At 39.9% G+C, this 15,496-nt stretch overlaps 1 protein-coding gene across 1 annotated transcript in view; it reads left to right on the plus strand.

Moving 5' to 3' along the window:
• The first annotated feature begins 3,984 nt into the window (after positions 1–3,984).
• LOC103184752 (leucine-rich repeats and immunoglobulin-like domains protein 3) overlaps positions 3,985–15,496 on the plus strand; it is a 45,447-nt gene continuing 33,935 nt past the window's right edge. The window contains exon 1 of the mRNA XM_007902930.2: positions 3,985–4,462. Coding sequence (XP_007901121.2) covers positions 4,266–4,462 — 197 coding nt within the window. The 5' untranslated portion in view covers positions 3,985–4,265. The remainder of the gene's footprint in view (positions 4,463–15,496) is intronic.

Genomic DNA, 15,496 nt, shown 5'->3' on the forward strand with positions numbered 1-15,496 from the left:
CCTCTGCGACCTTCTTAAACCTTATCATCCTGCCTGCTCCCTCTGCTCGGGGGCCACTGGCCTGCTCCACATCCCACACCATACGCAATCCACCATCGGTGGTTGGGCCTTCAGCCTTTCTGCTCCCAACCTCTGGAACTCCATCCTGGAGCCACTTTGCCTTGCCCCCTCCCTTGCCTCCTTCAAGGTCAATCTTCAAGATCTTCCTCTTCAACCGTGACTTCAGTCATCTTCCAACCCCCACATCCCTTGCCCTTCACTCTTGATCCCAACCCCCAGCTCAGGGGCAGTGCCTTGGGATGTCCTCCAGACGTGATAGGGGCTATATAAATGGAATTTGTTGTTGTTGACTGAGAACCAGAATTTGCAGATTGTGAAACTGAAACTAGTTGTTTCTTCAATCACCCATCTAATTTATGGGTGGCCCTTATTACAATCCATTATAGTAACCAATAATCTTTTAAGTAATTCAAACTAATCTCCATTGTGTATTCATTAAGGCAGCATTGTTCCTTGCTATATTCTGTGTCGCCTTCACACACCCAAAGATGAATACTACACACAAAGAAAATTAAGAGTAAATTTCTGCTGACCACATCCATTCAAGCAATGCCTTTGTTGTTATAAAGAAGCTTATCTTCACAGTCTAGCCTTATGGATGTTGATTCTGTAATTGCCTCTACACTCGTACGCCAATGAATGTTTTTAAGGGAGAAGCGTATGGTGGTATATCTTGAAGGTATTTTTGTGAAACCGGGTATGTGTTGCCTTAGGCTGTCCAATTGTTTTCTTTAATTGGATTTTTAAAAAAACACTCTTTTGCATTTTGGATGAAATCAACTGATTTTAACATTCTTTGCCCTAGGCAGGACGTGCAATGAAAGTTCATGTGGTTCTGCTGTTTGCAATCACAGCATTCAAATTATGCATAATTTAGTTACCATGGTTTCAGTCTGGGATCACATAAAGTCAACTATAATTATTACCAATGAGGGAAGTTCTGCATTTACCTTGGGACATCGAACATGTGTTTATAACACACCAGAAAAGGGCCAGAATTAGTAGGAAATTATTTAAGTACACTTTATTGTTTCCTTCAAAGGCATCTGGAATTATAATGAATGACAACAGGAACTGTTGCAAATGATCATCATATTTAGCGATATTTTAAAATAAAACCATAATGATATGGTACATTTCCAAATATCCAGTTAATTGGTCTTTTGTCTACAAACATCCATGGGTACATTTGCCCACAAAATACGCAGTCAATCCACTATACAGCATATTCTTCAAGTGCTTTGAGACGTCTCAAAGATGCTGTAACAAATGCAAGGATTATTATTCTCATCCAGCTTTTATTTTTAAATGGGAGGGAGAATGGAACACAAAATATTTAATGCCAAACTTTAAAACATTAAGAACATTAATATATTATTTTGAACTTTAAACCATTAAAAATATTATTTAGATTTCCATTGTATATTTATGAATCCAGTTCTCAGGCCATTGAAGCTTTACTGAGTTCTTCTGGTATGAATCATTGTAAACAGAAATGATCATGTCAATTTATAGTAAAACATTATCATTAAAATAAAACAATGAATAAAACAATAAAAATAAAACAATAAAACTACCCCCTATAGAATTTACCAAAAAGGAAGTATAGCTTGTGAAAAAAAACCTGTTGCAGTGTTGAGGGATTTCTACAGCTCTTTGTCAACAAAGAAGACTTAACTATGATGAGAAGTAAATACAGACATTCATAAGACAATGCAAAAAAGCCTCTCAGTGCATTATTAGTGCAGCTTTTTTCCTTTGACTTTTTTCAATCCACACTTTGTCAGTTGAGCACTCAAAAAACAAAGAGTTCAATTGGTTGATAACTCACCAACTATTTTCCCCAAAAAGTTTATGCTGCAATCTCAACTATGAGTAATTTTAAGATTATGAAGGGGATTAACAGAACAGAATTGAAATGGTGCAAATTGTATAATGTGGTGAAGATTTCAAATGCCAGGAGATTTGAAATTGGCTGAAATGGATTTCAAATTGGCTGAAAGGAAGGAAGCAGAGAATAGTCATTAGGTGAGCTAGGTCAAAATGGAGGCGGTATTAAGTGGGGGTGCCTCAGAGGTTTGTGCTGGGATCACTTCTGTTCCTAGCGTACATTAATACCTGGATTTACAGACTCAGTGCAAAATAATTACATTTGCAGATGACAATAAGTTGGGATGAACTGCGGAATTGGGGGAGGCAGGAAAGTCCTTACAAAGAGAGCTTTGTTGAGTATGCACGTAAGCTCATAACTGACAAATAAAGTTCAATATAGATAAGTGTATGGTGCCACACATAGGAATATAGGAGGCACATTTAATCCATTGGAAGGGATATAACTTGCCAAGGGGGAAGTTGAAAGAGACCAAGGAGTATAAATTGACTAATTAAGGAGAGCACTGAGGATGATCCCAGTATTAGAGGAATGAGTTATAACCAGCTAGGGCTGCTCAGCCTTGAAAGGGGATGTCTCAGACATGTACAACATTTTAAATGGGGTTGAGAAAATAAACTGCGAATACTTTTAGGTACCCTGAAGCAGCAAGAGGGCATAGATTTAGGATCGCAAAGGACAATTTCAGGACAGACAACAGTAAGCATTTCTTTATCCAGAGCATAATTAACAACAGAAGCAGGTTTCCAGAAATGGTGATTGAAGCCAGGATGCTGGACTTAATTAATAAACAGCTTAACCTGCTAATGGGAAAACATTAGGGTAGATATTTTGGAAAATCAAATGATCAAATGGCCCCAATCTCCCTTGCGAATAAGGAGGGATGTCAGGTGCAAAATTAAAGATAAAGGGTAAGGGCAATAGACTTGCAATATACGTGAAATAAGTTCCAGGAAATGTCATTAAAACAGACATTGAAATGGGTTCATGAGGCAACTAGAGAAGGGATTGAGGCATGATAGTGAGAAGAAAAGTTCACACTGAGGTCTAACAGAAAGTGATTTTTTTTGTCTTAATGCCCTTTTATGGTCTTAAAAATTCTTACGTTCTTAAGGTAGCAGTCAACTTTGCTCAGCATAGTATTACAAACAGCCAATTTTATTTGGAGCATTGAGACCAAGAGAACTTTTCTTTTCAAAATTGTTACCGTCCGCCTGAGAGGCAGATGGGATCTCAAGTCAACATCTCATCCAAAGAAGGCCATTGCGTTTTGCTCACAAAATAAACAGTCAATTCACTTTCCGGTATATTCTGTGAAGCGCTTTGAGACGTATCGAAGAGATGATAAGGCACTATCTCAAATGCAAAGCCTATTGTTATTATTCTTGCAACACTCCCAAAGCACTGCCCTGAATTGATACCCTAGACTGAAGTGCCAACGTAGGGCATGAACCCATAACCTAACCTTGCAAGAGACCTGCCAGCTGAACCAAGCTGACACCTCGAGATCAAATAAACTCAAAGGTGAGACGCGTTCCCCACAAAATACACCGTCACACCACTTTATCATATAAACCGTGAAGCGCTTTGAGTTAACAACGGCAACTTGTATTTGCGGTATAGAGTGCCCATGTCCCCGAGCGCTTGTCATTGAGACATTTTTATGCGATTGAGACATTTCCCGGAGATGTCTCCAATGATCGAAAAAGGGGTTATATCAAATGCAAGGATTATTATCTTTAGTCACAGATATAAGTTTGTTGTTGAACTGTTGCACTCAAAGAAATAAAGGGGGGGCGGGGGGGGGGGGGGGGAAAGGGGAGGGGTTAAGCTCACGTCGAAAGGTTCCCAAACGGTGTGGTGCGGGGCACGCTGGGAATGGCAGTCCAAAGCAGATGCAGTGACGGCCGAGCGGGTGTGCGAAAGACTACAACTCCCAGCAGGCGTCGCGGGCACGCGGGGGGGGGAGGTGGGGGCCGTTTTGTTTAGATCACGTGGCGGGTCACGGCCAATGAGCGAGGCGATCGGCGAGGAGGGAGGGAGGGAGGGGGTGGGCGGCGCTCGAGCGCGGAGCGCCCTCAGCCAGTGCGTGTTACCTGCCGTTACCGTGAGCTCGTCACGGGGGTGGCCCGGACTTACACACACACACACACAGAGAGCGTTAGCCTGACGTTCACTGGTACGCGGACTATCTTGTTTGTTTGTGACTCGGTGGAGACGGGAGCGTGGGACGGAGGACAAGAGGAAAAAGAAGGAGAAGGGGAGAGAGAGTGGGAGTGTGTGTGTGTGTGAGAGAGAGAGAGAGAAAAAAAAGATGTCTGGGTTCAGGCAGCTGCTGAGCGCTGCTTTCCTCCTGGCAGCCGCCCGCTGCTCCAGCTCGAGCGCGGAGCCCGGGAGCCCCCGCTCCTGTCTGCCCCCCAGCCGTTGCTCGTGCGTCGACGAGCTGCTGAACTGCAGCCGCAGAAAACTCTCCCGAGTGCCCGACCCGCTGCCCGGGTGGATCGTTCAGCTGTGAGTATCGTGGGTTACGAGGAGAGGAGAGGAGGAGGTGAAGGTGGTGGTGGTGGTGGTGGGGAGAGTGGTGGTGGGCAGTGCCTCGACCAGGGGCGACACACACACACACTCACACTCACACACACACACACACACCCTTTTTTCATATGTGTGGATAAAGGGAATGGGCGCATAAAGTCCGAGTTCGTCGCTTTCTGCGGAAAGTTATTGCCAGTGGTCGGATGAGAGAAGAGAGAGAGAGAGAGAGGAAAAAAAGAGGTTGGTTTCCAGAGGCGATTTTTTTTTAAAAAAGAAAGAGAGAGGTCTAACGGCGACTGTTGTTTGCTGCCAAGTTGGTGCGGGAACCCTACAGTCACACGTCTGTTCGGGGGTAAGAAAGGTGGGCCTTGTTACGGCCTCGGAGATGGACGCGAGTGAGTTACTGCACGTCGGGCTCGGGTCCAAATTCCTGCACAGTGCGAGCGGCGAGAGTGAGGGCTGTGACCGCACTCCACAACGCCGCTCGAGAGACCTCTCTCCTCTTTTGAGAGTTTCAAGTTCAATTTGTGGCTCTTCCCCCCCACACCACACACACACACACCCTCCCCCTCCCCTCCCCGTGTTTCACTGACAGAGTCGGTCTTCCGTTTGGTTATTTCTCTCCGGTTTGCACGTTTTCGGATGTTTCGCTTCTCGTGTCAGAGACGAGAGGACTTCAAACATTGCGATGATGGCGGTCGGTTTTGAATCCTGTGGGGTTGGGTGCTTTGAAATCGTTGGATCAGAAGAAGTCCGTTGATGTGTGTGTTCTGTGTGTTGGTTTATTTTTGGTCCAGATATTCCGCGTTTTTCATTTGGACGTTGAAATGTATTTTCTAAAAACCGTCCCCGGTTGCATTGAAGTAATTGGTGGACGGTATCAGTAAAATTGCAACAGCTACACGATTTGAACTTGGATTAGTGTAGAAAGGATTGTTGTCCTGTTGTCACTTCAGTTGTATTGCATTCAGAATGTAAACAATGCCCCCGGACTCTGTTTTTACAGAGGACTCGCTCTCAGATTTTCTATTAATGTTCATTGAAGTTTGAATTATTGTTGTAGCATTGTCTACAGAAACGACCGCAGAAAATTCGAGGTTGGTTGATTTAAGGTCAACTGTCCATGAATTATTGTTGGTCCCTGGTGCCATACACTTTTAAAGTAATCGAACAACCAGCTGTTGTAAATTTTATAACTGTTTGTTCATATGGGAACAAATGTGTGGCAGAGAGTGCAAAACTTTAAGTAGCGATGCTTGCAATTAGTTGGGGCTAATTCCTTTCAGATTGGCTAATCTGGAGGTTATTCCATCTCTGTGTGAACAGTCTTATTTAAACATGTGGTCTAAGATTTGAACGTCTACTGAATCCATAATTTCCAAGAATAATGTAATAACAGTAATAAATCTTAACCAAACTAGTTTGACAGTAGAAACCGTTTTAAAGAGCAAACTATGATAAACTTAATAAAGTGCAAACAAGAAAAGTTTTGCTATTAGGAAAGTATATTAAGTTTTTAATGTTTTATTCTGCCAACACCTTCCAGACATGAAATGGATCCTTGCATATTTTCTGATGGCTGGTATATCACTTGAAATACAATAACCTAGTTGTGGTCAGGATCTCATTTTGTTAGATTAACCTTAACCTTAAATAGGTAAATGAATGTGTTTATCTACAGTTTGAAATTATTGTAAAACAATGGCTTTTGAAAAGATGCAGTAGGTTGGCTTTTTGTTTCAGTGTTAGCTACAAAACTAATCCTGCAGCTGGTGTTGTACTTAAGCTTCATATGATTTATTCCCTTATTTTAATCACTTCAAAGATGTCCATCTGCACCACACATTCCTTCAGATCAACAGAGAAGTGTTTATGAGAAGAGCAGCTGTGAATGGTTTCCAGTTCTGTAAATAAGCACTAGCTGTGGTGTAAGTCCACATGCTGTGATCACCCTTTCGATTTGATCAAAAAGTCACAGGGAACATCTTTTGCATTTATGCCAAAAAATGTGTTTATCATAATGTACAAATCAGGATTGCTGGCCGTTAACCAAATCTTTTTCTTGGAGAAACATTACACCTTGTTGGAAGGGGGTGGAGGCAGTTTCTGCTCTGCCCTTGTGCATTTAATTATGTCTTGGGAGTTGTTGAGGTGTTCGATAGTAACTTACAAAATTGTCACCATGAAGATTCTTGTGACATTGCATTTTTCAAATGCGTGCTTCCAGAGAATCTCGTATTTGTGTGAAGCAGAGGAAATTAAAGAATTGAAAGTTAGTGACATTAGCTGGTAGAGGCTAAAATACTATGATTTAAATGTATTGAACTTTCACATTCAAAGATTATTTTAATCAACTACATTCTCTGCTTTCAGAAATAATTTGATATAGCAGCTTAAATTAGTGATAACAAAGTTATTTATTTTATAATCGATTTAGAACTATGCACACTACCAGCTGGGAGGACAAGGTGATCTGGGTGAGGGAAGTCTGACCACTGTTCAAGCCATTTTATGATTGGCAAGCAAAAGCCATGAATGGAGTAGGGCAGGTTGGATAGCTTTCCTTATTTCCTGTGGCCCCTAGCTGGAAAACATTACTTACACAAGCAACCCAGGCAGCCCTGTTACGTGCACATGTAGGTATCCGTCACAGTGGAACAAAATGAGGGTTTTCAGCTGCAGCTCCTTGGTTTGTACTGTTGCCCAGCCCTTGGCGTAAGGCATTGACCAAGAGGGTGAAAAAAAATCTTAACATTCATACAAAGTTATTGATTATGAGGAGCAAGTTGGTGAGAGGGAGGGGGTGGGGAGATCTATAAATACAATGAATAAAAAATGAAAAAGCTAGAAGAATAAAAAAAAACTTGGAATCAAATGATCAACTACTTATTATGGGTCTAATAACTTGGACTTTGTGCTTGTAATGTTTGTTCATTTATTTCTGTAACAATTTTTCTATATACAATATTAATGCTGTTTCAAATTCGATTGATAGGCTAAAATACTCTTAAAAATTAATCAAAACTTTGAAAAGATATTCACAATGACAGTATGTCAAAAAGGCGGAGTTTTTGTGAAAATTGGATCTTAATTGGCTTCAGTTTAAATTTGTTTAATTTTGCTAAATTTAATTTTAGCAGCTTGTAATACAGTATGAAGGCAAATTTATTTTTTTCTTTTTGTCACTTCTGTTCAAACTTTAAATGAATTCACACCTGACAATACTCTACCACTGCAAAGTGCAGAACTAAGCCACCCAAGCCACAAGATTGTTACTCAGTGACCCATACTTCATCAGCTAGTCACAACCAATATTCCTTGTTGTTTGTACAGTAAAACCTACATAAGTCACACCAGTCGAAACCATAACATTTAATATGCCTTACACAACGTTCGATTTGCAGGCAAGCTATCAGTTGTGTTCAATCCGATTTTATCAATCTATGCTGCGCATGCATAATTCAATGCAGCCGGTATGTGCACGTGCAGTAGTTCGTCATTGCGGCTGATAAGTGGGCATGTGGTGACGGTCAAGACTGCATTTCTCGCTATTCATTGCATCTTGACCCATCACTGCAAGCGTACTTACCGGCAAGCATTAGAATCGCATTGAATTATGGGAAAGAAGGTCTTGTACGCATGTGTCGATGGGTCAGGTCATCATTTCCCGCCACTCAAAGCAGCCGGTAAGTCTGGGAGTAATGGCAGGTAGGGGAGCGTAGTTAGGAGGTGGTTAATACGAGTAGTGCAAAGAAATTAAGTGGCTTTGAAAGGAAACTGAATGGGATTCGGATGAATATACAACTTGGGCAATTATACAATTTTTAAAGCTAAGACTTATGTGAATTTTACTGTTTCTGTTGACAACTACATATGTAGATTATGCTTGACTGTAGAAACAGTGTCAGTGACAGGACCACTGACTATTAAAAATAATGATCCTTGTACTTGATCTAGTGCTTTATCATAAAACGTCTCAAAGCACTTCACAATTTTCTGTAAAGTGCGGTGACTGTATGTGTCTGTGTTTTGCCTACAAATATACAGTCAATTCACTTTACAGTATATTCGGTGAAGCGCTTTGAGACGACTAGAAGATGTGAAAAGGGGCTATATCAAATGCAAGGATGATTATTCTTATTATTAGTATTGTAGGCAATGGTAGCAGCCAATTGCGCTCAGCAAAATTCCACAAACATCCATAAAAGTGAATGACTAATTTTTTATCTTGGTGATTGTTGGCCAGAGTACTAGGAGAAACTCCTTCCTCTTTTTGAATAGTGCTGTGGGATCTTTAACATCCACCTGAACACCAGACGGGATCTCGGTTTAACATTTCACCCAAAGGACGGCACCACCAACTTGCAGCACTCTCCCATCACTGTTTGAGTGTCAGAGACTTTGAGCTTAAAATTGCAACATGGTGCTTGAACCCACAATTTTCTAACTCGTGAACGAGAGAGAACAGAGCCAGACTGACTTGCGTGGTTAAGTAAGCGGCACCTGTGAAATCACACCCCGAGGTGACTGATCACCTTCATAAATAATTGACAGAGAACATTTTTTGGCTTGCATAGAGTTAAACTATTGGACAAAGGATGCCTTGGGAAAACTTGCTTTTCTGTAGGGCTGTCTAAGAAGACTGAAATGTTCAGGTGGTGTTTGTATTCCAGTAGTGTGCAGTGAAGCAGAGAATTAGCTCTTTGTTGTTGGTGGATTGCAGTTTGACTCATTTATTTGTTCTTTTGAAACTGTGGTCATAGTCCTAATTGTTTTAAATAGTTCAGCACCTGTCAGTTGCAGTGTAGACATGGAAATTTGTCTACATATTTGTCTACAAATATTCTATTTGAGCGGTGCTTCAATATGAAAGTCATAATTGTGATTAAAAAAAATTAACATAATGATTGTCATATCTGTAAATTAGCATAAAATGTTAACTGGTCTCCATGTCTTTATGTTAACAAAATGAAACTTGTGAATGAAATAGATCTTTGAACTTGTGCTCAATATTGCCGTGTTGCTTGTGGGCTACAATATGTAATAGTCTAATGTGGAAGCTTGCTAAAATCAACACAAAGTAACAAATTGAAAAATACTATGCTGGAAATTAATGTAACATTGTGTTATTTGTTTTCTGATATTACATTCTCCAAAAAGGCATTTATTAACTTATCCTATTTGGAAATAAATAATAAAGTAAATCAATGACACATTTGATTACATGATACTGTACTGCACATAAGGCTTCCATCTGTTTTGGGCACCTTAGGAAAATATGGGAAAAGTGAATTTTGGGAAGGATGAGTGGAGTGGTGCAGAGGAACCATCCATAATAATAAGAGTGAAAATGATTGAGCTTCCTGGAGGGATACTGAGGTACAAACTGAAGGAAAACATCATAGAAATACTGAAATGTTATGTTTTTGCAAGTGGACAACTGGATTTATTCCCACAGAAAAATAAATCGCTTCTCATTAAGTGGTCGATTTGGTTTGAATGTATACAATAGAATTTTAATTTATATAACGCATTTTATCTTGGAAGGCCATCTCATGTGCTTCAGAACTTGCTGGACACCTGGAGTGGGAGCTGGAGGGGTTGATGAAGACCAAAGGCTGATGGTGCAATACACCACCAAGGTTGAAAAGAGGGGCAGAAAAACTATGTAATTTGAGAATAAGAGGTTTTGTGAAAGCAAGATGGGTATTAAAAGCCTGTTGATTGTTAAGAAGCACTAATGGAGAGAGAAGTAGGGAAGGTACTTCAGTCCCGAGGTCCTGGATTAGGAGTAACAGCCAGAGAGTTGTAAGTGTAGCACCAGGATGAAGCAGGAAGGAAGAAGAGTATGCATGTAGAACAATGCATTTAGAGTTTGCAGATAGTTTTGTGGAAAAATGTTCATACCGGCATTGGGTTATACTAAACAGAAATAAACATTTACATTTGTGGAGCGCATTTTACATCAGGAGGACATTTCAAAGCTCTACTAACAGTAACACAACTAACTAATCTGAAAGGAGAGGTTAAAATTTGCCAAAAGACCAGTCAGAGATGGGTCTTACACTGGGTAGGACCAGTCAGAGATGGGTCTTACACTGTATGAAGAAATGGGATAGAGACCATTGGATATCTGGGAGTGATTGTCGGGCAAATCTTTTAATTGACAGGTTCAAATGATATAAAATGAGATCAAGTAAAGATCAAGCTATTCATAATTCACAAGATTCGATTATAACCCTCAAATCATTCTCTGGTTATTGTTTGTAATCAATTGGGTGGGGGGGAAGGAGAGTATGTTTCTTTATTATTAATGAGAAAATCTAAACCTGATGTTAAGACATTGACTTTAAAAGGAAACTAATTCTGCTACTTCTTATCAATTCATGTAATTCTGAGGTTTACTAAGTACTGTACTGAGTGGTTATCACCAAGTAATGGGAAATGCCAAGTAGTAACAGTCGACCATGATATTTTGGTTGAAATTAACTCTAACCCTTAGAACCCAGAAAAAACGACTTGAATTTATTGTTGTGGCAGTCGGGAAAACACAGCAATGAGCTATTCTCCACAGCTGCTTTTCTGTACAATCCAGACCTGAAACTTTTAACATACCAAGCTGATTTATGAGTCACTCTGGATCGGTGTCTTAAAGCAGTTAAAGCGTTGCTTTTTTTCCCCAGTGTACTTGCGTTTTTTTTGCTGAATTAGCTGATCTGCAGCACCCTGTGGTATTGATTAAAATCCAGTTTAGCTTTTCTTGTGCAGAAACTTGACTGGAATTAAACTGCAGTTCAGAAGAGGTTCTGCTACCTGAGACTGATTTTTTTTTTGGGTGGGGAGGAGAAAGAGTTCATTTCATGTTTGCAATTCAGTTCAGTTTGAAGTTTGTTCCCCCCTTCCACCCTGTTGTTGGCCTCTAATATTTACCCCAGGTGCAGAAGTTTGCAGCTTCTCTTTGTTCTCCACAGGGAAGGATGTGTGTCTTTTCTCACCAGTCAGTGTGAAGGTATTAATTTCTTACAAGTGACGGCTGCATTGTCTTGCATGGTTTGAGGCCATTTGTTCACTTTCTTTAACACCTCTCAGAATGCCAAGGGAATGAAGTAAAAGGATTTTGAAAAAAAATGAGGACTTGTCTCGGTATATTGATCTGGGTAACGATCAACAATTAGTTACGGCTTAACTATTCTCTTAGAATGCTTTGCACTCCAATTTTATGTGAATAAAACATAATGGTTAATGGAATCAATCATTTTGAAGGTACACATTTCAAGGGTGCAGGCTGTGTGTAGACCTGAATATTTACAAATTCATGGTAATACTGTATATAAAAAAAATGAAATTGGAAATATTTCAATATATTAAGAGCAAAAGCTGTAAACAGTATTGTTTGTTTTGGTCTGATACGCATGGTCCTGATAAAGCTCCTTTAATCCATGCCCACATCCTGTGATTGAGTAATTTGTCTCCTTTTGTGTTTTTCAAGTTTAGATTGTCCCCAAAATATTAAATCTGTCTTTTTAAAATATCCCAGAGGCTAATTATGTTTTTTTTGTGTATGGCCCTGTAGTGGTAGTTTTATGGTTTTGAAGAATTGTTTGGTCTAGGAGCTGTGTGGTTTGAGCAGCAATAGCTTTCACACAAATACAAACATTATCTTCATCCAAATATAAAGTCACATTGTCTGATCAAAAAGTTTGACTTGATGAAATGGTTTATAAAGCAGTCACATTGCTAACCTTAATTGTTCTTTTTTTATATTTTAATTATTTTCCCCTTTTGTTGCGTTGACTTGTCTCTGCTGAATGCTTCACTCACACATTCCACAAGTATCAATCACCATCTGGTAACTTGCTCAAGTGGCCATGCTTGAACCAATGCAATGAATGTCACTTGGCTATCTAACTGTGTGGGCATCACAACCGATCACGATTCTGTTCCCATCCAACATCTATTCTCTTTATAGCAGAGGCTACCTAGCTCAGTGGTTAGCACACTCGCCTCACAAGTGAGAGACCTGGGTTTGATTCCCGGCAGGGAGAAACGCTGAGCAGTACAGTTATCTAGCAGTAAGTAGGAAGCCGGTTGCTAGTCGATTGACCAATTGCTTTTTTGGGGGTAATAATTCCTTTAAAATAAATAAAAATTTGGTCACTGCTGTGCGCAATTGATTGCTGTGTTTCGCCCACAAAATATATAGTCAATTCACTTTACAGTATACACTTCACTATACACTTTGCGACATCTCGAAGACTTGATAAGGCGCTATATCAAATGCAAGTATTATTATAATCTGAAGCAAGAACCCGGGTTTCTTTTTTCCTTCCCCTCTCTCGTGCCCCCCACCCCCATCCCCACACTCTTGAAATCAAGGTAAACCTAAGGTACGATTAGCACTCCCATTGTTCCCCACTGAACAAGGCCTCAGTTTTTCATTGGTCTACGGTTCCATTTTTCCATTTTCACACTCGATCTATCCAATTTGTTCAGTTGTTTTCTTATTTCAATTTGCATATTGTGCTTCTGGTTCTATGCCTCCTCATGCTGGAGTTTGGTTCTATAGGCCATTTTTTGCTATCCAGGAATCGAACCTGGGTCCTTTGCGAGGCGAGCTACTGTGATACGTGATAATTTTTAACCAGATTTTGGGCAGGGTTCCTTCTTCTTCGTCTGTACCCATGTAAAGGAGCTACTCTGTATGACTATAGGTTTTGCTTTGCCTTACCGTAACTTGCTGAAATAAATGAATGCACACGTGATTGAATAGTATGTCATGCAGCTGTGAACCTATGCAAGTCTTGCACAAAAAAAAGGTACAGAAAGCAATGTTTCCTTCACTGCTGGAAACCATATAAAAGTTCCTTGTTTTTTCAAATTCTTTTGTCTACTGCTTTCCTCCCCCCTGCCCCCCCCCGGCTTCCTTCAGTGCTGCACTCTTGGCCCAAGCAAGTGAGCAGACCATGAGCATGCTCCAACTCTTGATGCTGCACTATGATTGGTGTAAATCTATGCATTACAGTAAAGCCTGAAGTGCTTTGAGGTATTTTGATGGCGTAATACAGGTTATTGATTGATTTTTTTTTAAAATTTACGATTCTTGCCACTCCTCCTCCTCCCCACTCGGTCCTTGATAGCTAAAGGTCAGATTGGGGGAGTCCAGATAGAATTGGTAACATACCGCTTGTGATGTTCATCAATCTGCCAGTGTGGTGACACCAGCACCAAGAGACATGTGGAAAACGATCTATTACAATAACACTAATTCAAGAACAAAAAAATAAAAATTATATAGGCACCTTGTGAAGCCTTTTCTGAAAGCTTGAACTCATCTGTGCTCAACTGATTAAACATTTTCTAAATTAGGCAAACTGGAGAAATAGTTTGACATTTTGGAAGACAAATAGATTAGGTCTCCTTAATGACCATGCATTATAATAGCCTTTGATATGAATGAAAGAATTGCTGGAATTCCCCATTACCAGTGATTATACTTTGTTTTCCTGTAGCCATGCATCTCCTGACTGCAAGCAATTTTTTCTAAACTGATTTGTAAAACCTGTTCTGCCCTTTGGTTGCAGGCTATTAATTGGTAAAATTTTTTTTATTTTTTCCTGATGGTGGTGAATCTTTGTACAGTTCCACGGGTGATGGCAGTGCTCTGGTGCTTCTCCCAATTGGCCATTCTGCATGAATAAGGATAGATAGCAGGTGACAACAAGCAATTCATCTTTTGACAAGTTAACAGCCAAATCCAATCCTGTCCTTGTCTGACGCATGCAGATTTTCCAACAGTGTCACTAGGCAGTGATTAACGGCAACAATGATGGCTATTTGTTCAGGCACACTGCCCGGCTAACATTAGTTAATTCCACTCAGACCCAAGGATTGAACCAGGAATCCTAATAATCCTTACATTTGGCAAAGCCATCTTTAACGTCTACCTGAACAGGCAGACAGGATCTCGGTTTATCGTTTCATTTGAAAAATGGCACGTCCAATGATGCAGCACACCCATTGCATTGGATTGTCAGCCTAGACTATTTGAATTAAAATCCCTGACATGGGCTTAAACCCACAACCCTCTGACTCAGAGGTAAGTGAGTCTTTTAAGGTAATTGAGGTTGATGCCTTATCTGTGTGGTTAACTATCACATTAACCGATAATCAACCAACTGAGTTTGGGAAGTAATGGAGAAACCATTATCTGTCTTTTAACCGGTGATGGTTCCAATCTGAACCGCAGAATAAGTATAAGCTTAGAAGTATTAATTTGAATAGGTAGTGTTAAAAAACAGTGCAGCCATTTTGTGTCTAAAGATAGTGGAGAAATTAATTACTTGTCATCGAACAAGTAACTTTGGTCAAAACAACTGTCTAAAATCTAAAATCCCCAAATTGTGTTTGTCTTGGCTTCAAAAATTTTTGTGTGTATGAAGAAATTTATATGTGAAGTGGGACACAGCACTTTCCAAGGGCAAGTTGCCATGTGTGAAAAAAATTCCTCAGCTGAAAATAATCCTTTACTAAAACAAGCTGTTCTTCCAGTAGAGACTTGTACCTATGTTTCTTCTAGACTATATAGTGTCAGCACTTTCTGCAATCTAATGGATAAAAGTAGAAGTAATAAAAAGGGAGTCTTTTCCACTAATGGAAAGAGTACAGTTTTGAATTTTTTAGTTTTTTTTTCCTGCTTTACTGCCATTTTGGAGTAAAAGTTAACTTCAGAACCCATTTGCAGCATTTCATTTCACATACAGCTCTGTGTTAGCTTTAAGATACTTGTTTTGTAATTAATTATAAAACATATGATCTAGTAATTAAAATGTCAGCTGTTAGTTGTATGTGCAGGAATTGCTGGAGATTGAGTTTGGGGTGTGTGGAGTTCAGAGGTTCATGGAAATCTACTGCCAAACATTAGTGCATAGAACGTCTGCTATAGTTGAAGTTTTGTAACCTCCATAGAAAGCAATTGGAGCAATTTCATTTTAACTGTTTTGAAAGCTGTATTCA

The sequence above is a fragment of the Callorhinchus milii genome, unplaced genomic scaffold (genome assembly GCF_018977255.1).
Source record: "Callorhinchus milii isolate IMCB2004 unplaced genomic scaffold, IMCB_Cmil_1.0 Scaffold5, whole genome shotgun sequence".
Taxonomy (NCBI): Eukaryota; Metazoa; Chordata; class Chondrichthyes; order Chimaeriformes; family Callorhinchidae; genus Callorhinchus; species Callorhinchus milii.